Source organism: Pipistrellus hanaki (assembly GCF_964339955.1).
Source record: "Pipistrellus hanaki genome assembly, chromosome: 4".
In the NCBI taxonomy this organism is placed as follows: domain Eukaryota; kingdom Metazoa; phylum Chordata; class Mammalia; order Chiroptera; family Vespertilionidae; genus Pipistrellus; species Pipistrellus hanaki.
In genome coordinates, this window is record NC_140506.1 from 786,754 (window position 1) to 801,113 (window position 14,360).

General features: G+C 55.0%; 1 protein-coding gene across 3 annotated transcripts in view; it reads left to right on the plus strand.

Moving 5' to 3' along the window:
- The window catches only part of PLPP1 (phospholipid phosphatase 1), a 33,416-nt gene that overhangs the window by 11,013 nt on the left and 8,043 nt on the right, over positions 1-14,360 (plus strand). The window contains exons 1-2 of one of the 3 annotated variants that reach the window (XM_084881021.1): positions 9,205-9,296; positions 9,876-10,030. The exons of 1 other annotated variant lie outside the window; for it this stretch is intronic. In XM_084881021.1, coding sequence (XP_084737147.1) covers positions 9,881-10,030 — 150 coding nt within the window. In that variant the 5' untranslated portion in view covers positions 9,205-9,296; positions 9,876-9,880. Of the gene's footprint in view, positions 1-9,204; positions 9,297-9,875; positions 10,031-14,360 lie in introns of those variants that run through there. One more of the 3 variants, XM_084881019.1, reaches the window with a different exon arrangement.

Consider the following 14,360-nt stretch of genomic DNA (forward strand, 5'->3'; position numbering starts at 1 on the left):
AGGCTGGGTTCGGGACAGGGTTTGGATAGACTGCTTGGCTTTGGAAATGGATGGCGTTTCGTTGCGTGTGGTTAGCATCATGTACTTATGATGTGGAATACTCTCCTCATAAGATCTAGATTAGCCTTTTTCTTTAAAAGAATTATTAATTTCCAAACTTTCTAAAATTAACATGTAATACATTGGTAAACTCTAGAAAACCAGGAAATAAAATCACTACTAGTCTTCCCATCGCCCAGAGACACCCTTTTTTTCTTTTTTTTCTTTTTTTTTAACATTTGGTTATATATCTTTACAGATTTCTTCATGTGTATGAATTCACACTTGGAAAAAAAACACAACAAAAACACATGCTTTAAAAATATTGGGATATTACTGCATATACTCTTTAATTTTATTTTTTTAAATATATTTTATTGATTTTTTTACAGAGAGGAAGAGGGATAGTTAAAAACATCGATGAGAGTGAATCATCGATCAGCTGCCTCTTGCACACCCCCTACTCTTTAATTTTAACCATAGTTTTCTACCAAATACTTTGAATGTTTATGTGATCTTCTGTTTGTATTTGGCATAATCCACTTTAACTTCCATTGTTTATATTTAGATTATTTGCCTTTTCTGTGCTGCTGTTCTGTATACAACACCCTTTGTACACTGGAAGCTCTGGGGCACCCGTCCGGCCATCTCACTGGGCTCTTGCCTTTTCTGTGCCCCCTCCTCCCAACACTCCCTGCTCTCTCACAGTGAGACCCCCTCAGGGACACACCATTCTCACGCCGACGATGGACTGTCGGCAGGAACGTGCTGGCCTCTGCTGAGTCGGGTCAGATGACACAGACTCATTTTATTTGCTGGAGAGGAACTGCTCAGTACATGCTACATGTCGGGGCAGGTCTGTGTGTCCGGGCCGCTGGGACTCGGAGAGGCCGCGGTGGCTGTGCAGGTGGCAGGCAGAGGACCGTCGGTGAGAGCGTTTATTATTAAGTCCTCTTCCTGTGCCAGGTGCTGTGTCAGGCACATGGCTGGGCTCTGAGCATGGGGTTCTGGGAGGTATGTAATTAGGACTTGTTCCCATTCGCCGTAAGAGGAGGCTGAGCTCAGATGGCAGGTAATTTGCCATGCACACTCGGGGGGGTAGAGATGGGATGGGAGGGTGCCAGAGCTAAGCCCGGCCAGGGCATCTGACTGCCGAGCCAGCGCTGCCCAGCACCCGCCCTGCGACAGGCCCGTGGAGGAAGCTGGGTGGGGCGTGGGGTGTGGGGCAGGAGGGAGGAACAGAGGGGGTGGCCGCTGAAGCCAGCATTCGAGCTGGTTTGCATTCTGCATAGTGAAATCCACTTTGGGTACCAGTCCGTGGATTCAGACATGCTAGGATGTGGAGAGGGAGCCTCCACCATCGAGATACAGAGGAGCAGAAAAGCCCCTCCAGCTGCCCTCTCCCAGGCCCTTCCTCCCAGGCCCTCCCCTCCCAGACCCTCCCCTCCCAGGCCCTTCCTCCCAGGCCCTCCCTCCCAGACCCTCCCCTCCCAGGCCCTTCCTCCCAGGCCCTCCCTCCCAGGCCCCTCCCCCAGGCCCCTCTCTCCCAGGCCCTCCCTCCCAGGCCCTCCCCTCCCAGGCCCTCCCTCCCAGACCCTCCCCTCCCAGACCCTCCCTCCCAGGCCCTCCCCTCCCAGGCCCTCCCTCCCAGACCCTCCCCTCCCAGGCCCTCCCTCCCAGGCCCTCCCTCCCAGGCCCCTCCCTCCCAGGCCCTCCCTCCCAGACCCTCCCCTCCCATGCCCTCCCTCCACGTCCCTCCCCTTCCAGGCCCTCCCCTTCCAGGCCCTCCCCTCCCAGGCCTCCCTCCCAGATCCTCCCCTCCCGGGCCCTCCCCTCCCAGGTCCTCCCTCCCGGGCCCTCCCCTCCCGGGCCCTCCCCTCGGCAGCCACCTCTCTTATCACATCCATGGGATGGTGCCCTGCAGCCTCCGCACCCAGCATCCTTCACTTCTAACGGGACAGCCGCTCATGTACTGCACGTGACTATGTGGTTTGCTGTCGTTTTTGCCTCTTTCAAAATGTGCTTGTGTGACCCCCAAACTCTAATTCCATGTCAATGGCGTGTGTTTGGGCTGAGAAATTATTATAGCTGTCGCTTCAAATACCAAAGAAGCCCAGAATAGATTCCTGATCAGGGCCGAGGAGAAAGTCAAGTAGAAAACAAATCAGCCGTCTCTCCCCACACCCTGTCCGTCAGCCTCCGCCTCGCTGGGAGCCCAGCCCGGGCCGAGCTGCTGTGACCTCTGAGGGAGGAGGGACAGCTGTGGCGGCGGCGGAGGGTGTGTGGCTGGCTCTGCCTCCGGCCGGGGCGGGACAGCAGGTGACAGATCCGAGTCTATGTTTGTCCGCACACGGCCGCTGGCTCTGTGCGGAGACCTGCCCGCACGGTCATTGCAGTGTTTAAAAAGCTCGGTAAGTATATACATGCTTATTTTAAGTGTCTTAATGGACTCAGACTCCAGGGTTGAGGATATTATAGGTAATTGTTGACAGAAAACCACAGAAAGTGAAAACCTTCTTTGGTAAATGTCACTTACATTCAGCGTCTTTTCCCTTTGTCCCGACTTAAACACAAAACAAAAGCCAGCCAGAGAGCGGTGCCTCGGCCGTGACAGGCAGGTGTCAGGAGCTGAGGCCTGGGTGCCATCTCCGAGTCATTCTCAAATACACCCCCCCATCACCGGGAGTGCTCCCGGGACCCCAGGGGTGCCTGAGCCGGAGAGCACTGAACCCCGTATGTGCTGGTTTTTTCCTGTGCACACGGACCTTCCCCCAGTTCATACGTGAGGCGCCCTCAGGTCAGCCGCAGCAGCCAGCAGTGACACGGACGTCCTGACCCCCACAGGACGGCACAGGACGGGTCTCCCACACCTTCCCGTGGTGGCGGAGCTTTCCATTTCATACTTGTGGACCAGGCTGACCACTGAAAACCTCAGGACGTGACACCCAGGAGGGGGTGAGGGACCTCTGCCACTGACCTCTGCCTGGCGCCCGCCCTTCCCCCTCCCCTGCGCCTCGCACTCATCTGTGCCAAGTGCGGCTTCAGGCCTTCGCTCAGAGCCGTGTGGACTTCTCACTTCCTGGGGTCAGACCCTTCCTACGGCAGCTCTGCTGCCCTCATACTCCTCTGGTGCCTCCTCCCCTCGCCTGATGTCTGTCCCCTAGCCCACTGCGGGGCGGGGCTGGGCTCAGACCCCCCTCGCCTGCATTTGGCAGCGGCAGCACTCGTGCGTCTCCTCCTGCGGACCCTCCGCACCCGCGCCCCTCACTTTCCAGCAGGCGGTGCTGTCTCCAGTGCGTTCAGGACTGAGCGTCAGACAGGTACCTGCTAATCCTGGAGCCCCGCTGACAGTGAGGTCCCAGCGCCCACCTGCGGCTCCCCGGCCCCTCCTTTATTATATCGGATAATTACACTGTCTCTCCTGCATTCACCCCTTCCTTCTGCTCCTCCCACGGGCTGTGGCCTCTGCCAGCCCTCCATGGCCTGCGTCCCATCCTCTTCCTACTCGGCTCCTTGAAGTGGCGCCCAGGCCACCGGCCGGGGACAGAGCCCGCCGTGCTGGGCGGCCGTGCTGGGCGGCCGGCGGTGGGCACGGTTGGTTTCTCCTGCATTGTACGGCGGCTGTGATCACGCTCTGGTCCTCTCTGAGTCACCTCGCCTGTCAGGCAGGGTGATAATACCTGTTTTACAAGGTGCTCTTTGTTGTTCAGCCTGTGCCCAGGGCCTGCTGGCGTTAAGCACTCACTTGGGTGCTGGGATCTGTTTGTGAACAAAGCTCAGCTCCCGCTGCGCCTGGAGCTGGCGTGCCAGTGTGGGGAGGGCAGATGCAGTGTGTGCAGACACAGGCGGCGTCCGTGCTCCGCCCTCTCTCCCCTTCGCCATCGGCCACAGGGCCAAGGGCAGTGGGCAGCCTGGGAGAGGGTGGGGCCAGCTCATAACTGGACTTGGCCTTGCCAAAGAGGACCCGGGCCTGACTGAACTGCCGAGCAGCACAACGCGAGCCACCTGGAGGGGGTGGCCTTGTCCCTGTGCTGGCATCTCCCCCCGCTCCCCTGGACCTAGCTCCCCATCCTTATTCTAACCCTCCCCCATCACCTCCTCCCACTCGCTATACCGACAAAAACAAAACAACTACTTGCCTTTGAAGTGCGGGCAGTTCTCCCCTCCCTTCCTTTTCATTAGAAGACCAGTAGCCCTGCGCACAAATCTGTGCGCCAGTAGCCCTCCGCTGCCTCCTCAGCTCTCTGCCCTCTTCCCGCCCTCCAGCTCCCCCACCTCCTCTCACAGCTCGTGCCCTGCCCCTCCTGTAGCTCGCTGCCTCACCCTCCTGCTGATCCGTGATCCGGTAGTGACGTGGTCAGTCATTAAGCTTCACGGCGTAACGAGTAACGACCACTTGCATATTGCATCTTTATTCTATCGGATAATTACAGTCTCTCCTCCTACCTTCACCCCTTTCTTCTGTCAGGCTGCTCCTCCCACGGATGCGGCCTCTGTCAGCCCTCCATGACCTGCTTCCCGTCCTCTTCCTACTCGGCTCTTTGAAGTGGCGTCTGTCCTTGGACCGCGGGGCGTCCGTGGGCTCACGGCCTCTTGACCGCGTGGCCCGGGGCAGGTTCTCCACCTCCAGCTGCTGGGATGTTCACTTTACAGCTGCTGGAGCAGTGACGCCCGGGGGGCCGGCGGGGTCAGTGAGAGGCACATTGCATCGGGTGGCCCTCCTTCCCCGGCAGCTCCTCCCTGTGGTGGGCTCTGCGGCCTGGTCTTCTTCCCGGCGTGGCTGTGTCCCCGCGTGCTCGGCCGCACCGCCTGGCACAGCCCCCGCTGCTCCGAGAGTGCAGACACTCGTCGTGAGCCTGAGTGCCCGTGTGAGCGCCCAGCAGTGCTGACATGGCGCTGCGTCGAGGGCAGGGCCAGCAGGGCCGTGTCCGCACGTGCTGTGGCTCTCCCCTGGCACATCCGTGTGCTCCGTGGGTGAAGCCTGATGGCCCTCTCCTGCGGACACCGGACACCCGTTCCCCAAGGGGGCACAGAGCTGTCCGTCAGCAGTAGGCTCTCCGTGTCTGGGAAGAATCGCAGCACCTATTTCCAAAGAAAGCGAGAAAACGGGGTGCATTTTGTTTGAACCGAATTAGACACCAAACAAAGGACATCCCTTAAGTTTGCAATGACTAGAACTTTCTAAAAGCGGCTCAGGTAGCACAGAATAGCACAGAGCTCACTTGGTTTGGGTCGTCTGGCTTTTCCTTTGTTTTCCATTGTATTCATTCCTGTTCTATATTCCTTTCACTCTGCTGAGCTTTTTAAAAATAAGTAACTGAATGTTCCATTAATTTCTAAGGTATGCGTTTAAGGCTCTAGTTTTCATGTGTAATGTTTTAGCTGTGCACTTTAAGTTTTGATTTGTATTTTCATGTTCACTTCAGGCTGTTTTATGATTTACATTTTAGCTTTTCTAGACCTATGACCTAGATTTTTAAGTTTTCAAATGTCAGAATTTGGGGACTGTCTTCCCTTCGTGAAATTGTTAGAGAGAATGTATAGGCCAACGCCTGGCAATCGTAGGCACTCGAGAAAGGCTCTCACTTATCCATAGAAACATTAGACGCTTTTGAGATTAGAGCTTTTTCAGTAAGTGCCATTTGTAGCATAATTTTAGGAAACACAGCAAAAAAAGAAAAAACATCATTTTCATGGTGATAAAGCAGTTCTTCAAAGTCAAAATTAATGATCTTGATTTTTTGTTGTGTCATAAAACATTCAAATGTGGAAGTATGTGCAGTGGGGTGAGGTGTCTGTCTGGTTTTATAGTAAGTGCCGTCTCTGGGGTTGACTACCTGGAAGCTGGTTATGTCTTTTTCTAGGCTTTCTGATGTTTGTTTTAGACACAAAGACCAGTACTTTTTCATACAAATGAAATACGAATTGTAACGTTCTTGCAGGTTATTTTGCCTCGTTATCGGTACATTGGACATATTGCTATGTATGAGTTGCTTGCTCTAATACTAATACTACTGGTTAGGTTTAAATTGTTCCCAGGTTTCCGGGCGGGAAGTCTGCATGCAGATGCCTGTGTTAAGTGAGGGCGGCGGGTGGCCGTGCTGCGTACAGGGCCGGTGGGTGCTCGGGCCTCATCCATCCTTCGCACGGGTCTTCTCGGACATGCCTGGGGGCCGGGACGTGAAGACATAGTCACCCGCACAGCGGCTGTGGTCCTCACCACAGAGCAGCCTTGCCTGAGCGTGTGTGTGCGTGTGTGTGTGTGTGTGTGTGTGAGAGAGAGAGAGAGAGAGAGAGAGAGAGAGAGAGAGACACAGACTCGGGGTCACACGTGGCTGCAGGCCAGCAGGTGCTATTTCAGCGTCCTGTAGGCGGGCTGCCTGGTTATTCTAGGGCTTCCCGTCAGCTGACCTTTGCTACGGGAACGGGCCATGTGATCACGCTCTGAGCTGAGGGTGACAGCAAGTGTCCCACGTGGCACAGTAGTGAGTGTCTCACCCGGGCCAGGAGCGGGCCTGGAGCGCAGCCTGGGCGGCGTGGACGGGGTGCTCGTGTGTGTGTGTATGTGTGTGTGTGTGTGTGTGTGCGTGTGTGACCGCTGCAGGTCTGACCGTGGCTAGTGGCTCTGGAGAGGCAGCTGGAGGAGTCGGCCTGAGGCGATGGCGAAGGCCTGGCTGAAGGGTTCCTGCTCTGCTCTCTGCCGCCTCCTGTGGGAATGGGAGCCTCCGCCTCCCTGCAGGGGAGCCGCGGGCCTGGGGGAGCTAGGGGAGGGGGTAACAGATGAATTGGGGCTCCACCTTCTCTTCTCGGGGAGGAGGGAGAGCAGTGCTCCTGGCAGGCAGCCGCGTGGGAAGCGGGCGCGCGGGCTGGCCGGGCCCGGGGACCCGCTGTCCGTGCAGGCCGTGCCCACAGTTGCCCTGTAGGCGCTCCCCGTGGAGCCTGAGCAGGGACCGTCAGTGCAGGATTGGAAGTGCCTCCCTCGTGGGCTGGGCCTGACAGCTCGCTGACCTCCCCTTTCCTTGGTTTGTTCTCACGAGTCTTCTGGAGAGAAATCCCTTAGGACTCTTCAGGCCGGAGTTGCTGGTACACAGATTGTGGTTTCCGTACCTCAGGCGTGTGCTGCCTGTGTGCTCACTTGTGCATTACGGCGAGTTCTCCGAAGGTCCAGTGAGCCACCACCTGTTCCCACGCCGAGCCTCCCGGGGAAATGACACACTTATTAGTGATAATAACACAGAATAAACTCTGTTTTACGCACTCACACTGTAAACCTACTTTTGCCCATCTGTAATAACCTATAATAATAAAAGCATAACATGCCAATGAGACTGGACGGCCTTCTAGACAAAGCCGGGGCTGTGAGGGCCGCAAGAGCTGAGCCCCTGGCTCGGAGTTTGTGGATCGGGCCGCTAGTCCTATATATTATATTAAGGCACCTGTGGTGTTTGTTTTTTGTGCTTTTTTTAAATTAATTGATTTTTTAATTTTTTAATTTTATTTTTTATATTTTATTGATTTTTTTACAGAGAGGAAGGGAGAGGGACAGAGAGTTAGAAACATCGATGAGAGAGGAACATCGATCAGCTGCCTCCTGCACACCCCCCACTGGGGTTGTGGCCGCAACCAAGATACATGCCCTTGACCAGAATCGAACCTGGGACCCTTCAGTCCGCAGGCCGATGCTCTATCCACTGAGCCAAACCAGTCAGGGCAAGGCATCTATGGTTTTTAAAAATATGTATTTTTATTGATTTCAGAGAGGAAGGGAGAAGGAGGCAGAGAGAAACATCAATGATGAGAGAGAATCCCCAGCACACCCCACACAACCCGGGCATGTGCCCTGGCCGGGAATTGGACTGTGACCTCTTGGTTCACAGGTCAGTGAATGGTTCTGTGTGATTGGGCCCTGAGGGCTGGGGTGAGGGAGACGGAGATGAGGCTGCGGTTTAAGAAGGTGCAGACCACCCCAAAGTCAGTCTTCTTAACACTGAACTCACTTCCGTCCCCCCAACTCCACACTCCGCCAGTTGCCGCCTCAGCGCCCCGCCTGCCTTGTGGGCCGGTCCGCACGCCCCCTTCCCGTGTCGGTCAGCACACACTGACCGCTGATCGCCCCGCTATTTCAGAGCGGCGTTCCAGCCACGTTCCTACTTTTTAAACATGTAACCCTGAAGCCCCGTCTCACCCGTGGCCAACCCCACGCAGAGGGACAGAGACTTTCCTCCTCCAGGACACGCTCCTTGGAGGCCGGTTTTCAAACCAGAACTTCTCCTTGAATGCGCGTCTGCAGCCACGTCCTCCCGATAGAAGAGAGTCGGCAGGGGCCAGAGCAGTCTGCAGAGGTTTTTACTGGGACCGGCACGGCTCCATGCCGAGCGAGCGCCTCGAAGGCAGGCCTCCCCGCCGTCCTGTGTCGCCCATCCCAGTTCTGCCTGGTCCTGAGCCCGCCCGCCCGCCCCCTGAGGCATGCCCCCCCAGAGCAGCCTGTGCTGCCCTCCGGGTCCCCCGTGCTGGTCTCAGCAGGGTCCACAGCTCTGCGCCTCCGTGATGGGTGTGACCAATGGGGGGCGTCGTAGGGTCCCTGTTCGCAGGGGAGGGAGGCTGGTGAGTGCCTGTCGCTCCTGCCTGGCGTGTGAGCACACGAGCATGCTGGCTGTGAGCACCGTTCTGCGCAACTGTCCGTGTGCTGGGCCGTCTCCCTGACCTTCCCAGGCCTCCCCGGCCTCACCGACCGCCCCTCCAGCAGGTCTGCTGCCCACGGTTTACCGGTTCTCTCTGTCTGCCTTTTCCTCTTTCTAGCTGCTCCAGCTCAGGTTAACCTCTGAATTCCCAGAGAGCCTGTTAAACCATCTTAGAAGTTAGTCATGCTTTGTCTTTTATGGTATTTCCTTTAAATTTCACACACAGTAGATTGAGTTTTTGGTTGTACAGTTCTTCGAGTTTTGACAAATGCTTAGAGTTGCAGAATTACCATCACAATCCAGATACAGAACAATTTCATCAGCCCCTTCCCCAAAATACCTCCGGGTTTCACTTCCAAAACAATCCCTGAGTGCGCATTCTGACTCCGCATGTGCGTGTGGCCTGGCCTGCAGCTGTCACACTGGCCGTCCTGAGGAGGCCTGGCCGTGGCCAGTGTGAGTGAGAGACAGACACCTGAGCGACCGATTGTTAAAGCAAAGCCTGAGCATGTGCATGGAGTGGATTGCAGAGCTACTGATTAAAGTTCGTTTCTCTTTGGCTTTCATTTTATTTGGGTGAGAAATCTCAAATGAACATTATTCCTGTGTAGCTTGTCATAGTGATTTTGGAGGCTTGCCAGGGCTTAAAAAACAAAACAAAAAACTTTTAATTTTTCTTTGGAATACAAAGGGCTTGGTTCTTTCTGTTTTTATTATCAAATATACTTATTGTTTCTTTTGTTTTCTAACCATATTTTAAATTAAAATGTGAAACAAAATTTTATACCCGCCCTCCTTAATACATTTGGCGGTTTTGATAATTATGATTATTAAACGTATTTACTAAGTTTTCTTTTTTCTTGAATATAATTAAGATATGAAGCAATTCAATAAAAAGTGAATTGGTTACAAAATTGCTTCCCCAGGGCCGGCTGGCTCCCTCCGGGGTTCCGAGGCGCCCGGGCCCGGAGCACGTGTGCTCGGTGAGGCGGGGGGACGAGCGGCCTGCCTGCTGCCCCTTCACTCTGGCCGATGGAGCTCAGGTTCCTTCCAGAACGGGCAGAATGTGCTAAGACCCGCCCCTTCGGTAGACTTGACCTCCCGGTGAAGCGAACTGACTGTAACCATGTGTGTCTTTTTTCCCTTCCCCAACAGCTTCCATGCCCATGGCTGTTCTAAATCTGCGTTACATATACCCATTTCAGAGAGGCTTTTTCTGTACAGACATCAGCATCCAGTACCCGTACCATGACAGTACCGTCTCCACCACCATGCTCACCGTACTGGGGCTTGGGGTACCCATTTCCTGTGTAAGTAAATGCACGCGTAGGTAGGTGACGCTGGCGTGTGGTGCTGGAGGGGGGTGGAGTGATGGCGCTGGAGTAAGGCCGGCCGGCCTTCCCGGCCTTCCCGGCGTGGTGTGCGGACGGCCGTCGCCGAGCAGCAGGCCCTGTGCTCACGAGGGGCAGCTTCTCCAGGACAAGGGGTGCGAGGCCACAGGGAACGAGTGGTCCTCCGAAGCATTAGGGTGCTGCCTAGCACGGAGGCTCACCCGGGCATCTGGAGCAACTCCTTTCAGGACAAAGTGCAGACGCTGGCTCAGCCCGTAAGCGTTCCGTGCTGGTAAATGACATGCCGAGCTAAGGTGCTGCTTGTCTTATTTATCACATGGGAATCCAGGCCATAGGAAGGAGATGGTTTATGTGTTAAATCTGAGAAATGGCACATATGCAGTCTAGATCCCTCAGAGTGCCTCAGCCTGGTCAGGGGTTCGAGGTGGTGTGCTGGAGGGCAGCTCATCGGTCTGGGGGCTGGGCTTCAGATGTCAGATACCTGGGACGTTCCCTTCCAGGCGAAGTCCCCCCACAGCTAAGCAGCTGCGCTCACTTCCTTCATCATGGGCTCCGGATCCGGAGTCCCCTGTGTCTCCAGGTGCCTGGACGCAGACAGTGGGGGCGGGCGGCTTTCTCCTCTGTCCGAGTCTCTTGCCGCCTGACTTCCCAGGGCGTGGACTTGCTCAGCAGCCCGTTTCCACAGCAGGAGGCTGGCTTTTCTTTCCGGGTGGGCCCCACGTTGCCTCTGAGTGATAACCTACTTCTTGGGTTTTCTAGTTTATATCTCTGATGTCTGATAGATTTCTTCTAATAGGAGACACCCCCTCCCCCCCTTCAACCCTGTGGTGCACAGGACCAAGCTCCAACCACCAGCCACACCCGCCAGGCCAGCTGGTCAGCGTTCCTGTCATTGTGACTACACTCACATTCAGTCTGTGCCTTGTTTTTACTTATTTGTATGGTGAACATTTTTGAGTTTTACTATAGATATATATACTATAGATATAAAACAGCTAAGTTAGGAAAAATACAGCTACATTTTCAAAAAGTAGTGGAAAAAGACGTGTAAATCCTTGCGTTCTTTTTCCCAATATTGGAGCGATGGCCTGCAAAGACTTTTTAATGAAAACGTGTTCCTAGTGAAAGAAGGAGCAGTGTGTGCGGTGGCTGGGGTGCGTGTGCGGTGGCTGGGATGCGTGTGCGGTGGCTGGGGTGCCTGTGCGGTGGCTGGGATTCGTGTGCGGTGGCTGGGATGCGTGTGCGGTGGCTGGGGTGCGTGTGCGGTGGCTGGGATGCGTGTGCGGTGGCTGGGATGCGTGTGCGGTGGCTGGGGTGCGTGTGCATGTGGCTAGGGTGCATGTGCGGTGGCTGGTGGGCCGCAGCGGACTTGTGTGTGTGTTTTCAGTTTACCTGTGACTTTGGGTGAAGAAGGCGGTTTTCTGGAAATGACTAGTGTTGGATGTGACTCAGATGCATGCTTTGTAACTTATTGATGAGGAAAGGAATTTGGATGATAGAACATTTTAAACCATCAACTTAATTTTTACAATTTGAGGTCCATACTCTTTAAGAAAAAACAAAGGCACTCTGTACTGTTTCTTCCTCAGCTAATGGGAAGACGATTGATTTTTGTGTCTTCTTGGCCTAAGGTTTTTTTCTGGGACTTAAGGATCCAATTTCACACTAAATGTTCCCTTCCCCCTGGCTTTGTGTACCTTTCCTCCCGGGCCCTCACACATTTACTTTTCGAAAAAGAAGCTTGAATTTGTATGCAACTTTTAGAGTAACGATAGTAACAAGGAAGTTAAACCCCAAACCCCTGTATGCAAGGCATATACTTCTAGAGTTTAAATGTGTGTGGTCTGGGCCGGGACCGGTTTGGCTCAATGGATAGAGCGTCGGCTTGGGGACTGAAGGGCCCCGGGTTCGATTCCGGTCAAGGGCATGTACCTTGGTTGCGGGCATATCCCCAGAAGGGGGTGTGCAAGAGGCAGCTGATCAATGACTCTCTCTCATTGATGTTTCTAACTCTCTATCTCTCTCCCTTCCTCTCTGTACAAAAATCAATAAAATATATATATTAAATGTGTGTGGTCTGGGAAAAGGACACTTGCTCTCTGCATGTGCCAGTGATTGCACAGGACTGTGAGTAGCTGCTTTTCTTAGGTCTTGTTATTCTATAGCACAGCCTTGTAGTAAACATGTTCAGCCTAAAATAATAGAGTATAGCCGTGTGTGTGTGTGTGTGTGTGTGGCCAACATACAAACTCCCAAAGAGACATTGGATTATTCAGTGACCTAAACTGCACCATGATGACTGGGAATGCATGTGGAAAGTGAACTGTCCCATATAACAAAGAGCTAATATGCTAATTAGACCAGACTGCAGACCGACCTTCCGGAACAGACGGGCTGCGAGGGCCGAGCCCCTGCACACATTTCCTGTATCGGGCCTCTAGCATGTTAATAAACACTGACTGTGATCACTCAGTGTGCATACGATTAGGACACTTGCAATCTGTCGAAACTCTAGAACTGTCCAGCACAGAGATGACCCTTTTCCAGAGCTCTCCGCTCCCCGGGCGCCTGGCTTTCCACGGGCACTTAGTGTGTCTGCAGCAGTCCGGCTGGAACCTCGACAAGAGCTCTGGCCCCCGAGAGATGGACCCTTCCCCTTGTTAACTCCTCCGTGTGTCTCCCCGAGGCCTCTGCCTTCCCTCATTGTGCTTGTCACTGTCAGCACACACACGTTCTGTGAGGTTTGTACCCAAGGTGTCAGTGTGGTGGATGTTAAGTGCCTGTGCTTTGAGTGTGGTTGCTGCGGTATACAGCAGTCACCAGAGTTCTGTTGTCACACTGGAGGCCCAATGCAAGGAGTAGGCCTTCTTTCCTTCCCGCGCAATGAGCATACGATGCGTTTATTATTGTAGATGTAAGCAGAAGGAAAAGAAAGAAGGCATCAGCACATCAGTATGACTGTATGTCAGGTCCTCCGGCATCTTTGGACAAATGTATTTTCACAGCTGGCTTTCCCTCTCGGAGTTTTCCCCTTGGCGAATACACAGGGAGATCTCAGAGGCTGCTGGAGGACGTGCATCCACACTCACGCCTCCTCCCGCGGTCAGCTATGGCCTGGCAGGCGGCAGCCCTGTCTCTGGGCAGCGGGGCCTCAGGCTCTTGGGGTCCCGCCTTCAGCTGCACCTCCCCTTCCGGTCAGGCGTCGGCGAGGGGCTGGAGCCTGAGAACTCCCTCTCTGGTCGTCGCCCTCTCTGCTCAGTGTCTGTTCCAGGAGGTGGTGCTGGCCTCGCCACAGGTCTCGGGGCCTGGCACCTGTCAGGGTTCTTAGCCCCGAGCCCGCACGCCCCTCTCCGGGCACCTGCGGTTCACGGCCACATCACGGAGCACGGTCCCGCGGCACAAAGGAGCAGACATCAGCCTCTGCCGAGGAGGAGCCTGGGGTGTTGCCGTGGTTTCCCGTGAGCCAGGGCTCTCAGTCTGCTGGACGCCGTCACCAGCCTCCTGCTCAGACACACGCGGGGCCCAGGCTGCTGCTCGTCGCTGTCTGGCGGCGGGAGAGGGGCCTGTGGTTGGAGTGTGGAAGCCAAGTGTCCGTGTCACACGCTCTGGTGATGTGTCCTCACCGGCTGGGGGGCGGGGAGGCGGTGACTGTGAGAGTGTGCGTGCAGAGGGCCCTTCTCGTGGGCTCACCACTGCGGACAGCAGCGGGCAGTCTTCCACCGAGGCCTCTGCATTCGACACGGTACGTGTCGGCCAGCCTGAACCGGGTGTTACAGGGTCCAGTCATCGAGGACAGAGCGGGGACCACCCGCCGCCCGCCCTCGGGTGAGGGGATAAGCCGTTGCGTGTGCCCACAGCACACTGCGCAGTGACCGGAGCCAGGGGCGTGCTCCCACGTGATGACCCATCGTTACGTGAGTGACAGCCACTCCCAGAACGCCACGCACCACGTGACTGAGGCCAGTCAGCAGGCGGCCGCGATGAGCGGCCCGGCCCGGGGCAGAGACCCACGGCGTGTCCTGTGTGGCCTCAGCTCCGTGTCCTGTCGCATCCAGCAGAACCTCGCACCATGGATCTACGTGTATCTGTCCGCTGGGATGTTCCTGTTTTTAAAAACGGACTCATTATACCTGTGTGTGACTTCATGTTGTTTTCTCCTATTCCAAAAACACTAAGAATAATTTCTAACATAGTTTCTGTGTCGAAGGGGGAAACACACAACTTAATGAATATGCTCCTGAAAACAGTTTTCAGTACATGTGGGCCCGTAAGTGAGCATTTTTCTGAG